Source organism: Zalophus californianus, chromosome 15 (assembly GCF_009762305.2).
Source record: "Zalophus californianus isolate mZalCal1 chromosome 15, mZalCal1.pri.v2, whole genome shotgun sequence".
Classification (NCBI taxonomy): domain Eukaryota; kingdom Metazoa; phylum Chordata; class Mammalia; order Carnivora; family Otariidae; genus Zalophus; species Zalophus californianus.
Genome location: NC_045609.1, coordinates 50,720,075 through 50,738,233, shown reverse-complemented (window position 1 = coordinate 50,738,233; position 18,159 = coordinate 50,720,075). Strand labels below are relative to the sequence as shown.

Genomic DNA, 18,159 nt, shown 5'->3' with positions numbered 1-18,159 from the left:
TCCTTAACCCCAGGTGCACGTTATTTCCCATTTCTGGTATCTTACTCACAGAATGTGTATTACGTAGAGCCTAAGAGCAGTGCAATCATGTGTTTGCTTCTTCTCCTTTGGGAGATGGTGAACTACACTTCCTTATTTCTGTATTTCCTATAATTTTCTAAACAGCGTGTTTAGTGAACTAGTGAATTTGACCAGTCTTTGACACGTGAAGGGAGGTACAAAAACTTTGACATTTATTTCTGCCATATGATTGGGTTTTATTTTTCTAGGATGGAAGATTTGACAAACCCAGAAGATATTCGAACAAATATCAAGTGTGACCGAAAGGTGTCTCTTTATGGTTATTTAAGAGGAGCACACTTGAAAAATAAAAGTCAAATTCACATGCCAGGTATCCTTTTGTTGTAAAATTTACCAAATTTGTAGAACTCTTGGGATGAGTTACTTCATTTCTCAGGAAAACTGAAAAATGGCCAAACAAGACAGAGCCACATTGCCAGAAGTTTTAAGACTAACTGAGCTCTGCCTCAGCTAGCAAAGGTGTTGGGTTGACCAAATACCCTCTGTTCTGATGACATTGGTTAGCTAGAGAGGCAGAGTGCCATGACAAACGATGTCCTTGTGGTTGAAGACTTCCAACTGTGGGCTGTTTTTGTCGACAGTTGGTACACTTACAGCTGAAGCCATCTTCCTTGATCTGTCTTCCAGGTGTAGGAGATTTTGCTGTGAGTGATGTCAGTTTCCTCCCAGACCCCTGTGCACTTCCTGAACAACAAAAGAAGCGCTGCTTAAATGAGAAGGAGAAGTTGGTTTATGCACCTCTCTCTGGAGTTGGTGGTGTCCTATATGACAAAGATGCTGTCTATGTCGATCTTGGTGGCAGCCATGGCTTCCAGGAATCGGTAAGAGGAAAGTGACAGGAAGTAATGTAGTCAGCTTTTATATACTGAAGCTTTTTATCTTTATTTGTATTTATGGTAAAAGCTACAATGTATATTGTAAATATACAGAATACTTAATTGCACCAAGCAGAAAGTAAAATACATGGTCTCCATTCTGTTGCCAAGACTAACAGGGGATCCTAGGTCTTCTAGTGTGAACATTGCAAGCGGTTTGGTGCTTGTACTTCCTGTCTTTATACAAGCATACCTCATTTTATTGTGCTTCGCTTTATTGCATTTCACCAATATTGCCTTTTTTACAAATTGAAGTTCGTGGCAACCCTATATTGAACAAGTCTATCGGTGCCTTTTTTCCAACAGCATTTGCTCACTTTGTGTCTCTGTGTCACATTATGTTAATTCTCACAATATTTCAAATGTTTCCATTATTATTTTTGTTACAGTATCTGTCATAAGTGATTATCATTCACTGAAAGCTCAAATAATGATTAGCATTTTTAGCAATAAAGTATTTTTTAATTAAGGTATGTACTTTTTTTTTAGACAGAATGCTATTGCACACATAAGAGACTACAGTATAGTATAAACATAACTTTTATATGCACTGGGAAACCAAAAAATTTCATTTGACTCGCTTTGTTGTGGTGTTTTAGAACCGAACCTACAATATCTCTGAAGTATGCCTACACAATATCTGTGTTTTCTAGCTCTCTTTGGTCTCTCTCTTTTTTTATTTTTCTTTCTAAACATATGCATATTTATCTAAATTATATTATGTATAATAGATGATTACATATTACATGTAAATACCATGTATTTGTATACATATAGATGGTCTTTGTGTGCCTGTGTGTGAGAGAGAAAAATAATATTTATTTTATTTTTTTTAAAGATTTTATTTATTTATTTGAAAGGGAGAGAGAGGGCTAGAGAGAGAACACGAGAGAGAGAGCATAAGCAGTGGGGAGGGGTAGAGGGAGAAGCAGGCCTCCCCTCCAAGCAGGGAGCCTGATACAGGCTTCGATCCCAGGACCCCAGGATCATGTCCTGAGCTGAAGGCAGATTAACTGACTGAGCCACCCAGGTGCCCCATAATATTTCTTATATGGGCTCCAACTTTAAATGCTCTTGCAACTTTTGGGGGGCACCTAAGGATACGTGATTCCATTTTTCCCTGTTAGTATTTGTAGAGCTGCTCCGGTCTTTTTTACAGCTGTGTGGTATTTCATTGTCTGGATAAATTTTATTTATTGAACCAACCCTTGGAAATCTGTGGGGAGGTCACCCCTAGCTTCCCCTGGTTTGAACATTGCTGCAGTTAGCACTCTCAAGCATGCAGTTTTGGTCACTGGGAGGGATCTTTCTATGCAGTGAATTTCTTGAAGTGAAAATTTTGAATCAAAGGCAGCAGAATTTTTTTTAAATGAACCCCAGATTTTCATTTTGTTTATTCTGCAATGGAATTTTATTGGGCAAACTAAATGTTTTCTGTAGTGTTGGCACTTAAGGTTTCTCTAGCTAAGTATTTAGGTTACCAGGTTGTATACTCCATGAACTTTGGAAAAGTTTAATGAAGACAGAGGTCAATTTTGGACTAAGATTTTTTTTTTTTTTTGAGGCAATAAGAAATGTTTTCAGAAACTATGTTATGTTTAGGATAATTTTGAGAAACTGATTGAAACCAGTATGTTTCTCTTCCGAATTCTTGTGTGTTCCTCACTTTCCCTTTCTTGGTGGCCTTGACAGGACGAGGTGAGGCCCACTCATGAACTGGTACAAAGTCTCATTTCCACCCATTCCACTATCGATGCCAAGATGGCTTCAAGTCGAGTGACACTTTTTTCGGATTCCAAACCACTGGGGTCAGAGGATATAGATAATCAAGGGTAAGTTTGCCATTGTTTTGTTTTTCATAAAAAAGTATATTACAGAAGATTATATCACCTATCATTCTGCCATCAGTATACCTTTTGGTGGGATTCGTTCCAGGTTTTTTGGGTTTTTTTTTGCTTTGCTTTATATATACATATGTTTCTGAGGGCTTTTCAGTTATGTGACCTTACATGGAGGTATTCTTGAAATATTATACAGGATTCAGTTTTTAGCAGACCCAGAATAATCCTCAGATATCACAAAATATTTTCTATAGGTTGCTTTTGATTCTTAGGAGACCTGAGGCCACTTGGCTTTCTTTTAGTGGCCAAATACTAGTATAAGCTGAGTAAGGAAGCTTGTTCAGGTGGTTATTGAGAAGCTACATATCTTATCTCTTGAAGATTTCCTTAGATTGTGCTGTAGTATGTCCTGGGTCAGTATCCACTAATGTGTAGCTTATTTGAATTATTTTTAGTCTTGGTTCGGAATTTGTGTATCTTATACATAATGAGTGTTTTGGTTTTATTTAGTGATTTATGTGTGACTCCCAATAAAAATCAGTCTGAAAATGATTGAAATGATCTAGTTTATAATTTATTATAAATGTATACAAAGGAAAATTTTTTGGAAAAATTTATCTGCTGACCTCTAATTAGCAGATGGTATAGATGATAGTTAAGTATTCTTAAAATGTTAGCTGGCATTCTTTAACAGGAAGCTCTTACTTCCACCCCTTTATTTGAATATCACTGTTGGCTAGTTGACTTTTTAAAAAATTCCATTTGTTATTATCCTATTACTATCATTCTGATGCCTAGATTATGCCTTCAGTCTGTCTCCTGTGTCCTTTGGCACTTCCCTATTAGCCTTTGAGCATTTCCTGACTTTATGACACAACAGGATGTTCCAGGCTTAACTTTGTATTTTCCTGGCTTTGAATCTGGAAGCAGTCATTTAAGGATCATCTATTTCAAGCTTGGAAATGATCAGTCTTCTAAAATATTGATCAAGCACTCACTTCCCTTTAGAGTAATTTTTCCCTAATGTTAGACTTTTTGTTTTTTAAAGGTTACCTCTTTATAAGTTCTTTTGAAGAAAAGTGTTAGGGAACTGTGCATGAGTTTGCTCGGTATCTCTCCCAGTATTTATCAAATCATTCCTTTCTATGCTATGTTATTTAAAACCATTCCTTGATATTATCTTCTGTTTGCCTAAGTATTGACTTGCCATGTCTAGAGTAGCCAGTTACTGTACAAATTGAGTTATTTTGCATTTACTTGGTCATATAGGCAGTGGATGCCGAAAGAGGAAAAGCAGATGGATTTGAAAACTGGCCGAGTGCGTCGGAAAGCCATTTTTGGAGATGAAGAAGATGAGTCTGGAGATAGTGATGATGAAGGTGATGAAGAAATGTCTGAAGGCGACAGGTTGGACGATAGCTCTAGTGATGACGGAACAGGAGAGGAGGCAGATGCCGAAATGCCGGGTACGCTGTATGCGCTGGGCAGACGTGTCAAACGGCAGAGACTTGAGGGGCTGGAAGAAGAACTCGAGGTGGACTTGCCAGCCTTTGCTGACAGTGATGATGATCTCGAGAGGAGCTCGGCAGGGGAAGGAGAAGCAGAGGAAGCCAGTGGAAGCAGTGAAAGAGAGGACTCCCCTGCAGGAGAGAGGGATATTTCAGAATCTAAAGTTGTTGGAGACGGTAGTAAAGCAGGACTTGTACAAACTAATGGTTTGAGTAACAGCTTGAATCTGGAGAAAGCAACCCTCACCATTTCAGATTCAGGCCATTGCACAGCTGAAGAGGCATTTGCATCTGAAGATGAAGCTGAAGAAAGCTCCTGTCTCAGTACAGAGGATGAGGATTCAGAAAATGAAGAGGTTATTAGAAAAAAGTTTCCAGAGTCTTTTCAGGTGGCCGGTGGTCAGAGACTGGGGTCAGAGAACTTAACTGATGAGACCAGTGAAGTGGAGGACTTACTCAAAGAGGAAGAAGATTACAAGGAAGAAAACAACTATTCCACAGAAACTTCAGGTATGCTTAAATTTAGTGTAACTGTCGTTATAAACTTGGCACTGGAAATGTTCTACAAATAGAATGTCTACGTTTGGGAGTCTGCTGTTTTGGAGATTTTGTTCATTTTTCAAATATTGCACTCAAGGATTTGAGGATGAATGAGCAGTGAGCTCAAGGCAGAAAGGACAGATAAACACACTTAACCCATGTTGTCGTTGGTCCTTCCAGGCGCCCTCAAGTGGAAGGAAGACCTTTCCAGGAAAGCAGCTGAGGCCTTTCTGAGGCAGCAACAGGCAACTCCAAACCTTCGAAAGCTTATTTATGGCACAGGTAAGAAAGCTCTGGGTCAGATCTAGAAACGTTTTAGTTTCTTAGACCATTTTCTGGAAGGGAGATGAGGAAATTGGTTGGAGGATTTGGGTGGTACTTTTGAAATCCATACGATATTGTTGGCTATCATAGTTTATATGTAGCAGATGTTTTCGATCATCAGCTCATGGGTTTGCCATAAAACTTTTTGACGAGAATACTCTCCATTATGTCATTTTATATCCTCTCTCCAAAGTCCTTCAGGACATTTTTTGGGTAGAATTTAGTGCCAGAAAAGAACAAAGTGGTGCGTTTTATATTGTGGTCCCAGTTACTGTGTGATTAGAACAAGACCAAAGGAGTATATGGGAGCCAGGAGCATTGAATCAAAAGGTTGATATGTACTGATTTCCATTCGGGTTTTGCCTAAGTACTCTTTTTTTTTTTTTAATGTTATGTTAATCACCATACATTATATCATTAGTTTTTGATGTAGTGTTCCGTGATTCATTGTTTGTGTATAACACCCAGTGCTCCATGCAGAACGTGCCCTCACCAGGCTAACCCATCCCCCACCCCCTCCCCTCTAGAACCCTCAGTTTGTTTTTCAAAGTCCATTGTCTGTCCTGGTTCGTCTCCCCCTCCGATTTCCCCCCCTTCATTCTTCCCCTCCTGCTATCTTCTTTTTTTTTTTTAACATATAATGTATTATTTGTTTCAGAGGTACAGGTCTGTGGTTCAACAGTCTTGCACAATTCACAGCGCTCACCATAGCACATACCCTCCCCAATGTCTATCACCCAGCCACCCCATCCCTCCCACCCCCCACCATTCCAGCAACCTCAGTTTGTTTCCTGAGATTAAGAATTCCTCCTGTCAGTGAGGTCATATGATACATGTTTTTCTCTCATTGACTTATTTTGCTCAGCATAACACCCTCCAGTTCCATCCACGTCGTTGCAAATTTGCCTAAGTACTCTTAGTGATTAGAGACTCAGCAGTCTTCAAGAGGAACTCTTTATGCTAGTTAAAAGCTCTGCCTTTTAAATGCCCCTTTCTTTCCCTAACCCGCAACATTCTGTCTCCTCCCTGAACTCTTTGCTGCTTTCTTGCAGGAGGGCCTAGGTCCTCCAGACACAGTGAGCAGTAGTTCCCTGGCCTTTTCTCTTTCTGGAGCTGATGCGCTCAGTGACACCACCATACTTACCACAAACAGGGACCCATAGTCCCAGGTCCTTTAGGGTGAAGATTTGTTCTCACTTTTTCATCATGGTGGTCTCTTTAGTGACAGAGGATAATGAAGAAGAAGATGGTGATACCAGGGAAGAACTTGGAGGGTTGTTTCGTGTCAGCCAGCCTTCAAGAGAGTGTAAACACAAGCTTGACTCTTTGGACTGCTCCAGATTTCATGTGGAGGCGCCCCATGATTGGGATTTAGAAGAGGTAAGGCTGAATATGAATCTATGTTTGACTTCTGAGGCAATTAGGGAATTGTTCTAAAAGAAGATTATGTGATTTCAGTCTTTCCTGCCTGTTAACTAGCTTTTCATTTTTGTGAGATAATAGGACATTCCCCCAGATATTGGACTGCATCCTAAGCAATAACGTGTTTTGAGTTTAGGCAGACTGTGTGCATGTGTTATGGAGAAATGGAAAATGGATAGTAGTGTTAATGTTAATTTTGAAGCATTGCACATAATTTTTCATATATTTGAAATATTTTGTGTTTTATAACAAGGATATACCTCATGTCCCTGAGTTAACATTTATAATTTCTACTGTTTGTAAACAAAAAAAATCCATGATACTGGTAAATTTTCTTCCCCTGCTCACCACTCTTTAGTCACACTGGAGTTCATTGAGTTCTCAAACGTGCCAGGCTTAATTCCATCTTAGACTTCTTGCCCCTCAGTTTTCTCTTCTGGAATGTTCTGATGTTCTTAAGGCTGGCTTCTTTTGATCATTCAGTTTTGCTTAAATATCACTCCTTAGAGAGGCCTGATCACTATCATATTACTTAATTTAATTCACTGAGTAGCACTTAAGCACTTTATGAGATTTTAGGTAACTTTTTTTTGCAGTAAAATTTCATACAGATTATAGAAAACCACATAAAAACAACTGTTTAAAGTAATGGATTACTAGGTGAGGACCCATATAACCACCGTGTGTCCGTCCCAGTCACAGTCCCGTCCTCCCCGCACAAGCAGCCATGACTCGTATGGTAATCATTGCCTACTTTTCTTCATAATTTTTTTTTTAAAGATTTATTTATTTGGCAGAGACACAGCGAGAGAGGGAACACAAGCAGGGGGAGGGGCAGAGGGAGAAGCAGGCCTCCCGCAGAGCAGGGAGCCCGATGTGGGGCTCGATCCTAGGACCCTGGGATCATGACCTGAGCAGAAGGCAGACGCCTAACGACTGAGCCACCCAGGGGCCCTTTTCTTCATAATTTCATCCTCCAAGTTTGTACGATAGGTTAGTTTTATCAGATTTTGGGGGGCTTAGTTTTCACTCTGCCTTTTCAGTCTCTTAATCTACAGTCCCCTCCATCCATCTCTTTTTTTCCCATATATTTTATTTGTTTAAGAAACTGATGTGTAGAGTTTCTCATATTCTGGTTTTTGTGGATTGCATTGCATCCTTCTGTGTAGTTTATCAGGCTCCTCTCTTCTGTATTTCCTGTAAAATGGTGCAGAGCAATACCAATAGAACTGTCTGTGATGATGGAAATGATCTATCGATCATTGAGCTGTCCAGTGTGGCTACTTGTGTCTCTTGAGTACTTTAAGTGTAGCTAGTGAGACAGAAGAACTACATTTTAAATTTAATTTTAGTTTTATTTAATCTTAATTTATTAGAATTTAAATAACCACGTGGTTGTAGCTACCCTATGGACAGCACATCTAGAAATTTGATTAGATTTAGGGGTTTTTTTGGTTTATTTTTTTTTAATTTTGGGTAAGACAGCTTCCTAAAGGGTGGTGTTTGTCTATTAGGAGGCACATAAAATCATCTTAAGATGTTAAAATCTGTTGATCCTCAATGCCTAGATCCATTAACTTATTAAGGATGTAAAATGGTGAGATTCTGTTCAAATTGCTCTTTATTTATTATCTGGAATACTTCAATAAAGAAAACTTCCCCTCATCAACTATTTGGTTACTTAGTTCCATATAAGCAGGATAAATACTTGATTTCTTTTTATTAGTTTTCAGAATGGTTCTCCAAATGTGACTTTTTTTTTTTTAAGTATCATTTTGAATTCACAGACTTTAATATTGAGTGTTTCCTTCCACTGAACTTGTTATCCTTATGGATACTCCTATTATCCCATTTCTGGCCAGTGGGAGTCTCTTTAAGTTGGTTCCTAAATTCTTTTGACATGATCGTAATAGTCTTTGATTGCTTCTTTGCCATCTGATATGATGAGGTATTCCAGGATCATCTTCTACATTTCTGATGCCAGACTGGGAAGCAGCTATAAGAAGTCCTGATTTCTTTTAGTACAAAATGGTATTTCAGCATCACAATCTAGTTATAGGAATACACACTACTATGGATTGGTCATTGTTTCTAGGCTTTTCAGTGACCAAAGCTAGAATTCATACAGTTATTTCCAATTCAGATTCGGAACTACAGAGTTCTTATTTAACCTCTTTTATTTTACTTTTGTATCTCTGTTTTTCCACTGGGGAATTAATTCCGTTTGACTTTCAAGATGATGAAATTAGAAAAGTGTATAATCACTCATTTGCTTTACCCCACTTATGTACAAAATAGTGTCAGAATAACATTAGCACGTTACTATTAATATGATTACTGAAAACAGAGTTTTTTTGTTTGTTCCCTCATTTCTCTTTCCAAAAGTGGCTACACAGGTTTACATTCCCACCAGCAGTGTATGTGGTTTCTGATTTCTCTACATCCTTACCAACACTTGTTATTACTATTATTATTATTATTATTATTATTATTATTATAGCCATTCTGTTGGTGTGAAGTAGTATCTCATTGTTTTGATTTGCTTTTCTCTGATAGCTAATGATATTGGGCATCTTTTCATGTGCTTACTGGCCATTTGAAGAAATGTCAATTCATATGGTTTGCCCATTTAAAAAATTGTGTTTTTTTGTCATCGAGTTGTAAAAGTTGTTTATATATTCAGTTTGTCAGATATATGATTTACAAATATTTTCTCTCATTCTGTAGGTTGTCTTTAAAGTGCAAAATTAAATTTTTCTTTTAAAGATTCTATTTATTAGAGAGAGAGTGTGTGAGAGAGAGCATGAGTGGGGTTGGGGAGCTAGAGGGGCAGAGGGAGAGGGATAAGAAGTCTCCCCGCTGAGCAGGGAGCCCAGTGTGGGGCTCGATCCCAGGACCCTGGCATCATGACCTGAGCCGAAGGCAAATGTTTAACCAACTGAGCCACCCAGGTGCCCCAACAAAGTTCTGAATTTTAATGAGGTATAACTTATTTGTATTTCTGTTGTTTCTGTGTTTGGTATCATATCTAAGAAACCATTGCCAAATCTGAGATCATGAAGCTTCACTCTTATGTTTTCATCTAATAGTTTTAGAGTTTAGTTCTTATATTTAGGTCATTGATCCATTTCAAGTTAATTTTAGTATTTGGTGTGAGATAAGTTCAACTTCATTCTTTTGCCTGTAGATGTCCCAGTTGTCCTAGCACCATTTGTTGAAAAGACTGTTCTTTCTCCATTGCCTTGTCTTGGCACCCTGAATGAAAATCACTTGACCATAGATACATGGGTTTATTTATGGACTCTTAATTATATTTCACTGACTTATATCTTTCTTTATGCTAATACCTTACTGTTTGATTACTGTTGCTTTGTAGTAAGTTTTAAAATTGAAAATGTGAGTCCTCCAGCTTTGTTCTTCTTTTTTAAGATTGTTTTACCTATCTGGATCCTTTGGGTTTTCTATATTGTAGGATCAGCTTTTTCATTTCTCCAAAGAGGCCAGTTGGGATTTTAATAGGGATTGTGTTGAATCTGTAGATCACTTTGGATGGTATTGATATCTTAACAATATTAAGTCTTCTGTTCCATTAACGTGGGATGCCTTTCCATTTATTTAGATCTTTAATTTCTTTCAAGAACATTTTTGTAGTTATCAGTATAAGCTTTGCACTTCTTTTATTGAACTTATTTCCAGTATTTTATTGTTTTCAGTGCTATTGTAAAAGGAACTGTTTTTTCAATTTTATATTTGGATTGTTCATTGTTAGTGTATAGAAATAAAATTTATTGTTGTATATTGATCTAGTATTTTGCAACCTTGCCAAACTCATTTATTCTGAAAGTTTTTCAGTGGATCCCTAGGATTTTCTATATATAAGACCATATCATTTATGAGTAGAGGTAGTTTTCCTTTCTAAACTAGATGCCTTTATTTCAATTTCTTGCCTAATTGTCCTGGCTAGAACGTCTAGTACAGTGTTGAATAGAAGTGGTGAGAGGAGACGGCCTTGTTTTACTCCTGATCTTAGGGGGAAAGTTCTCTATTTTAACCATTTAGTATGATGCTAGCTGTGGGTTTTTCATGGATGCTGTTTATCAGGTTGAGGAAGTTCCCTTCTACTCTTGGTTTGTTTAGTGTTTTTTTCATGGAGGGTCTATTTTTTAATTTTTTGGTCTTTGGTTCCCCTAAGTCAATTGTTAATTTTCGTGAAAGTAAGGATTTTCTTCTAACAGTCTGCCATCCTTCAGTTGCCTACGAAGCTTCTTGGCATAGAGCAGATGTTTAGTAAATATTTAGTGAGTGATTATAAGCATGAAGAAATGAGTAAATGAACAGATTTGCTTTTGCATCCATTGTAATCATGCTAGCCTCAAAGCTGCTCTTTGAGAGTGAGGTTGTATATGAAAAACATGATTCATGACCAAAATATGATTGAGGTGAAAGCCAGGACCTATCTGAAAATGTCTATAAGTGTGCTTTTAAGGCCTTGGCAGTGAATGACATAATCTGTCATAGGTCAGTTTCCCCAGGAAAGAGATTCTGAAACAGAGAGTTGTGTACAGGTTTTACTCTGTATTTAAGGGGGGCACCCAACATCTGCTACATGTATATACTAGATGATCTAGCAGGTCTGAGACTGGGAACTTCATCAGTACTTTCTGCCCGATCGTGTTTATCCAGGACATTTAGCCTTTGTCAGAAAATTATCGTTGGTCAAGTAATTAAATTTTCAAATAGCCATAATAAGTGTGGATTAACAAATAGTAAAACCAACTTTCTAAATGCTGTCTAACTGCATTGCCTTAGGAATACTAATAATCTTTGAAAATCAGTTGCTTTAGGAAATTTGTTTACTTATGAAGTCAGTGAGCTAATAGTACCTCCCCATCCACTGCTTAATGTTACAACATTTAAGTTTTTATCTCTGTGGTTATACTATCTACATCAAAGATTAACATATCTCATATGTCTAGTTAGAATGAGAATTTCCAAAAAAAATGTGTCTTGAAAAGTATTTAAAGGTAAGTTGTCACCTACTACTGTTTCTTAATTTCCGTTGTTTCGTTGAGTGGTTGGAACATGTCAACTAAGTGCTGACTTTTCTGTGTAAGGTTATGAACAGTATCAGAGATTGCTTTGTGACTGGGAAGTGGGAAGAGGAGAAAGATGCAGCCAAGATTTTAGCAGAAGATGGTAAGTAAAGGGCCTTATTTTTCAGAGAAGACTGTCTTCTCTATATTTTATTCTGTATCTTTAAAAAGTTGGAAATAATAGGCAAATGTGAAATGCTTTGGGGAACGCTGACAGAGGAGTTTATGGGTAATATTCTGGTTCCTCTTTTTATGGTGATCTTATTTTCTTCCCCTGGTTAACTGACTTATTAGAAATGGACCTTAAAGAAAAGTGGGAGGCTTTCCATAAATCTTATCATGTGTTTGTTAAAAATGGGTTTTTGTGTGTGTGAAAAATAAACTCAAATAACATATTTTTCTTTTTAGTAATGAAGGTGGTATACATTGTAGAACGTCTAGAATAAAAAGTCATACCATAACCTCCACCATCTGTTAAAAAACCTTTGTTAATTTTTTGAGTTTATTTCCAGTCATTTACAAATTTTTAAAATTTCTAGTTATAATCCTACTTTATATAAATTGCATCATTAAATTTTTTCAGAGGTTTCATGTTTACGATTTAATTCTCTCATATCGTAATTCAGTTCACAGTTTCTCATTTAAGCAATTTACCTTGTCCATATTATGAATAACTCTGCACTGGAGCACCCTGAAATAACTCTTGGGTCACATTTTTTATTTTCATAAGTTAGATTCATAAAAGTTAGAATTGTTGAGTCATTTTATGAACCACAACTCCCAAAAGGTTTTTCAGAAAGTCGTTCTTACTTATATGCCCTTAAGCAGTGTATCTTAGTACACATTTTACTGCTTTCATTCAGTATTGAATACTACCCATTTAAAAAAAATGTTATTTTTGGCAATTTGATAAATGAAAATTGTTTCTTTTTATATTTATAACTGGCATTCTTTTGATTACTAGTAAGTGAGAATATTGAAGGTATGTTGGCTATGGCATTTCTTTGCTGAATTCTTTGTGTTCTTTGCTCATTTTTCTGATGGGGTATTAATGTGTTTTTTTACTGATTTGTAAAATTATTCTTTAAAGGATATTTATCCTCTTTCATTGATTGTAAATATTTTTCTTCTTTTAGCCACTCAACCGCTTTCTGCCACTATATAGTAGTTTGTACCCTCTAGAATTTTATATAAGTAGAATCATACAGTATGTACTCTTTTCTTCCACTCAGCATAATTATTTTGAGATATTCCATCCTGTTGCATCTTCGTCCTTTTTTATTGCTGAATAGTTGATTTCTTTTATTAGTGAGTAGTATTCCATTGTATGATGCTCTGCAGTTTGTCTGTTGACCTGTTGGTGACATTTAGGTTATTTCTGGGTTTTGGCTCTTGCAAATAAAGCTACTGTGAACATGCTTGCACAAGTTTTTGTATGAACAACTGCTTTCATTTCTGTTGGGTTCATACCTCAGAGTGGGCTGAAAGGATCATGTGGTAGATGTATGTTTAATTTTTTAAGAAATAGCCAAATTGTTTTCCTAAGTGGTTGTACCATTTTGTATTGCCATTAGCACTTTATGAGATTTCCAGTTATTCCATGTCCTTGCCAGTACTTGATATACAGTCAGTCTTTTTAGTTTTAGATAATCTTTAGGTATAGAACGATATCTCATGGTTTTCATGTGTATTTTCCTAATGACTAATGATATTGAGCATTTTTGTGTGCTTATTTTCCATCTGTTTCTTCTTTGGTAAAGTGTTTGTCAAATCTCTTATGAAGTATTTTAATCTGTTTAGTTTACTGGAGTCCTTTATCACTTGTGATTTTAATTATCCTTGCCTAGTATGAGGTTCGTCTTTTCATATTTTTAACAGTGTCTTTTGCAGAGCAGAAGTTTTTAATTTTGATGAAGGCCAATTTTTTTTTAATGGACTGTGCTTTTGGTAATGTATCTGAGAAATCTTTGCCCCTGTCGTGACCCAAGGTTTAGTGTTTTTTCTCTAAATAAACTTCCTGTTTTGAGATAATTGTAGACTGAATTAAATTGACATGCATGTGTAAGACCTAAGACAGAGAGATCTCTTGTATATTGTACTGTGTCCTATATAGTATAAGACCACAACCTTTATATTAATGTTGATTCCATCCACTGATCTTAACATAGATTTCCCCAGTTTTACTTATGCTTGTATGTTTTGTCTGTGTGTGTGTGTTTAGTTCTGTGCTATTTTATCACATGTGTAGGTTTATGTATCTACAAACAGTTATAATACAGAATATTTCCATCACCATAGGATACTTTGTATTGCTCTTTTTTAAACACATTTAGCTCCTTGCTGTCACCCATCTCCAAGTTCCTACCTGTCAACCACTTACCTGTTTTTCATTTCTATAATGTTAAAATTTTTAAGAATGTTAAATAAACGGAATCATACAATATGTAACTTTTTATGATTGATTTTTTCCCGCATTCATCATAATTCCCTAGAGAGGTCCATGAAAGTTGTTGCATGTGACTGTAGTTCATTCCTTTTTATTGCAGAGTAGTAAGTAGTACTTTCTGATCTGGATGTAGCAGTTTGTTTAACCATTCACCCACTGAAGTACATCTGGGTTTCCAGTTTTTGGCTATTGAGAATTGAACTGCTATGAACATTTATGTACAGGTTTTTATATAAATATGAACTTCCTATTTTTCTGGGATAAATGCCTAAGAATACAGTTGCTGGGTTGTATGGTAATTGCATATTTAGCTTTATAGGAAACTGCCAAAGTAGTTGGGCCTTTTTATATTTCCACCAGTAATATATGAATGATCCAGTTTCTTCATATCCTTGCTGGTATTTGATGTCCTCACTATTATTTATTTTATCCAGTCTAAGAGTGGTATTTCACTGTGGTTTCATTTTGTATTTCCCTGATGGCTAATGATGGTGAGCATTTTATCATTTTTGCCACATTTTATTATTTGCAGTGTATTCTTTTATAAAATGTTCATGGATGTCTTTTGCCATTTTTCTTATTGGATTCTTTTTTTAATGTTGGATATTGGGAGTTCTTTATATATTTTATTCCATTATTGGATATGTGGTTTGCAGATATTTTCTCCTAGTATGTAGCTTGTCTTTTCATTTCTTAATAGGGCCTTTCACAGAGCAAAAGCTTTTAGTTTTGCTGAGGTCCACTTTATCATTTTATCGTTTTTAGGGATCATGTCAAGTCTAGGAATTATTTTCTATTCCTAGATCCTGATGAGTTTCGCCTATGTTGTTTTCTAAGAATTTTATACTCTTATTTTCTGTTTATGGCAGCAATCTATTTTGATTTTTTTTTAAGGTTTATTTATTTTAGAGAGAAGAGAGTGCGCATGCACGTGAGTAGGGGCAGAAGGAGAGAATCTTCAAGCAGACTCTCCACTGAGTGTGGAGTCTGACATGTGGGGCTCTCATAACCCATGAGATCATTACCTGAGCCGAAACCAAGAGTTGGCCACTTAACTGACTGAGCCACCCAGGCACCCCTATTTTGATTTCTTTATAAGGTGTGAGGTTTAGGTTAAGGGTTATATTTTTGCCTGAGGTGTATATTCTTCAAGCACTTTTTGTTTCATTGATTTGCTTTTGCACCTTTGTCAAAAATCAGTTAAGCATCTTTGTGTGGGTTTATTGCTGGGTTCTCTCTTGTGTTGCATTGATTCATGTGTCAGGCCTTCCACCCATACCACACTATCTTGGTTACTGTGGTTACATAGTAAACATTAATACTGGGTAGAGTGATTCCTCTCACTTTATTCTTCTTTTTGAAGGTTGGTTTATCCTAGGGCCTGTGACTGCATATAAATGTTAGAATAGGCTTGTCTGTATCTACAAAAAAACTGCTGGGATTTTGATGGGAGTTGCATTAAACCTATAGGTCAGTTTGGGGAGAATCTTTACTATTTTGAGTATTCTAATCCAGGAGCATTTATTTGTCTTTAATTTCCTTCATCAGTGTTTTGTAATATTTGGCATCCTAATGGTGAGTATATTTTGATAAGTTTATACTGAAGTATTTCATTTTGATTGATTTTTATGTGTTTATCTTCTATTCTGCTGAACCCACTTATTAGTTGGGAGGGGATTTTTTTTGGTCTAGATTGCTTGGGATTTTTTACATAGTTGTGTTATCTGCAAATAGGAACAGTATTATTTCTTTTCAACCTGTGGCTTTTTATTTTTATTTACTTATTTATAATCATTTTATTTATTTATTTTTTCATAGTGATAAGTGTACTCTTTAATCCCCATTTCCTCACCTACCTCCTCTCTGGTAACCATCAGTTTGTTCTCTATAGCTAAGAATCTGTTTCTTGGTTTGTCTCTTTTTTCCTTTGCTCATTTGTTTTGTTCCTAGCGTTATACTCTCTAGATCCATCCATGTTGTTGCAGATGGCAAGATTTCATTCTTTTCGATGGCTGAATAATATTCCTGTGTGTGTGTGTGTGTGTGTATATATATATATATACACACACACACACACACACACACACACACACCACATCTTCTTTATCCATTTATCTATCAACGGACACTTGGGCTGCGTCTGTAGTTTGGCTATTGAAAATAATGCTGCCATAAACATGGGGATGCATGTATCCCTTTGAGTTAGTGTTTTTGTATTTCTGGGGTAAATACCCAGCAGTGCAATTATAATTATATGTATATGTATATTAAATATATTTATATTTAATTTAAATTTTTTCTTATATAATGACTAGGATTAGTGCTAAGAGGAAATCTTGCCTTGTTCCCAGTATTTTTCACTATTATGTATGATGTTAGTTTGGTTTCTCTGTGGATGCTCTTTATGTGCTCCATTCTTCTGTATTCCTGCTATACTGAGAGATGTTTTTCTTTTTCTTTTTTTTTTAAATTATGAATGGGTGGTGAATTTTGTAAATTGCCTTTCAGTGTCAGTTGATATGATCATATGAATTTTTTATTCCTTACCCTTTTGATATAGTGGAATACATTGATCAATTTTTGAATTTTGAACCAGCTTTGCATACCTGGAATAAATCCCACTTGGTCATGATATATAATTCTTTTTATATGTTGTTGAACTTTATTTGATAGTATTTTGTTAAGGAATTTTGCATCTAAGTTTATAAGAGATACTGGTCTATAGCATTGGTTTTTTGTTTTGGGGGATTTTTTTTGGTACTGTCTTCATTTAGTTTTGGTGTCAGAGTAATATTGGCTTCATAAAATGATTCCAAAGTATTCCCAATTTTTCTGTTTACTGGAAGAGATTGTGTAGAATTGGAATGTTAATTTTTAAAATGTTTGGTATAATCTCCAGTGAAATGGTCAGGGCCTGGAGATTTCTTTTTTGGGAGCTTATAACGACAAGTTTTATTTCTTTAACGGTTATAGGATAATTTAAATAATTTAGGTTATTTATTCCATCTTGGAATGGATTTCTGAATTTTGCTATCTTATGGTTTTCAAGGAATTTCAAAGGCTTTTGGCAAAGTGAAAGTTTCACTAAGTGCCTTCTCCAAGAAGCTAGCTTGGGTATTCTGAGTATAATACTCATAGTATTCATTTAATAACCTTTCAGTGGCTGCAGGATCGGTTGTGGTAACCCCATTTCATTCTTGATAATTGGTGATTTGTATCCGCTTCCTTTTTCTCTTTGTCAGTAGGTTTATTAATTTTGTTGATTTTTTTCAAATAATCAGCTTTTGGTTTCATTGATTTCTGTGTTCCATTTTTCAGTTTTCCAATTTTATTGGTTTTTGCTTTTATCTTTATTATTTCTGTTCTTTGCTTGTTTTAGGTTATTTTGTACTTTTCAGTTTTCTTAGATTATTGGTTTGAGACCTTTTCTCACTTCTAATATGAACATTTAGTGCTGTAAATTGCTTTCTCTGCACTGCTTAGCCACTCCCCCCAAATTTTAATTCAGTTCTGTGCATTTTTCTGTTTCCTGTGAGACTTCTCTTTGATCCATGCATTATTTAGTGTTTTTTGCCTGCAAACTACAAAATGTTTAGGAATTTTCTTGTCTCTGTTACTGATTTTCAGTTAATTACATTATATTCTAAGAACATACTCATGATTTCAGATGTTTTACATTTGTTTAGATTTGCTTTATTACCCAGACTGTGCCCTGTCTTGATAGATGTTCTGTGGATGCTTTAAAAATTGTTTATTCTGTTGTTGTTGGGTATCATGTTCTATATATGTCAGTTAGATTCTGTTGGGTTGGCTGTATTGTTCAAATCTTCTCTATCTTTGCTGATTTTCAGACTTAATTTTATCCGTTCCTGAGAGGAGGATATTGAAGTCACCATGTATTATTTTGGACTTATCTATCTCTTTCAGCTCTATCAATTTTTGCTTTTTATATTTGAGGCTCTGTTTGGTGCACATACGTTTAGGATTGGTATGTCTTTCGGGTGGATTGATCCTTTTGTTGTTGTGTAT

The 18,159-nt window shown here is 35.9% G+C and overlaps 1 protein-coding gene across 3 annotated transcripts in view; it reads left to right on the top strand.

Annotated features, from left to right (window-relative positions):
• The window catches only part of BMS1 (BMS1 ribosome biogenesis factor), a 49,497-nt gene that overhangs the window by 9,392 nt on the left and 21,946 nt on the right, over positions 1-18,159 (top strand). For all 3 annotated transcript variants that reach the window (XM_027589358.2, XM_027589350.2, XM_027589367.1), the window contains exons 7-13: positions 270-391; positions 709-902; positions 2,649-2,788; positions 4,067-4,815; positions 5,026-5,127; positions 6,392-6,549; positions 11,706-11,787. In XM_027589358.2, the coding sequence (XP_027445159.1) occupies positions 270-391; positions 709-902; positions 2,649-2,788; positions 4,067-4,815; positions 5,026-5,127; positions 6,392-6,549; positions 11,706-11,787 (1,547 nt within the window). The remainder of the gene's footprint in view (positions 1-269; positions 392-708; positions 903-2,648; positions 2,789-4,066; positions 4,816-5,025; positions 5,128-6,391; positions 6,550-11,705; positions 11,788-18,159) is intronic.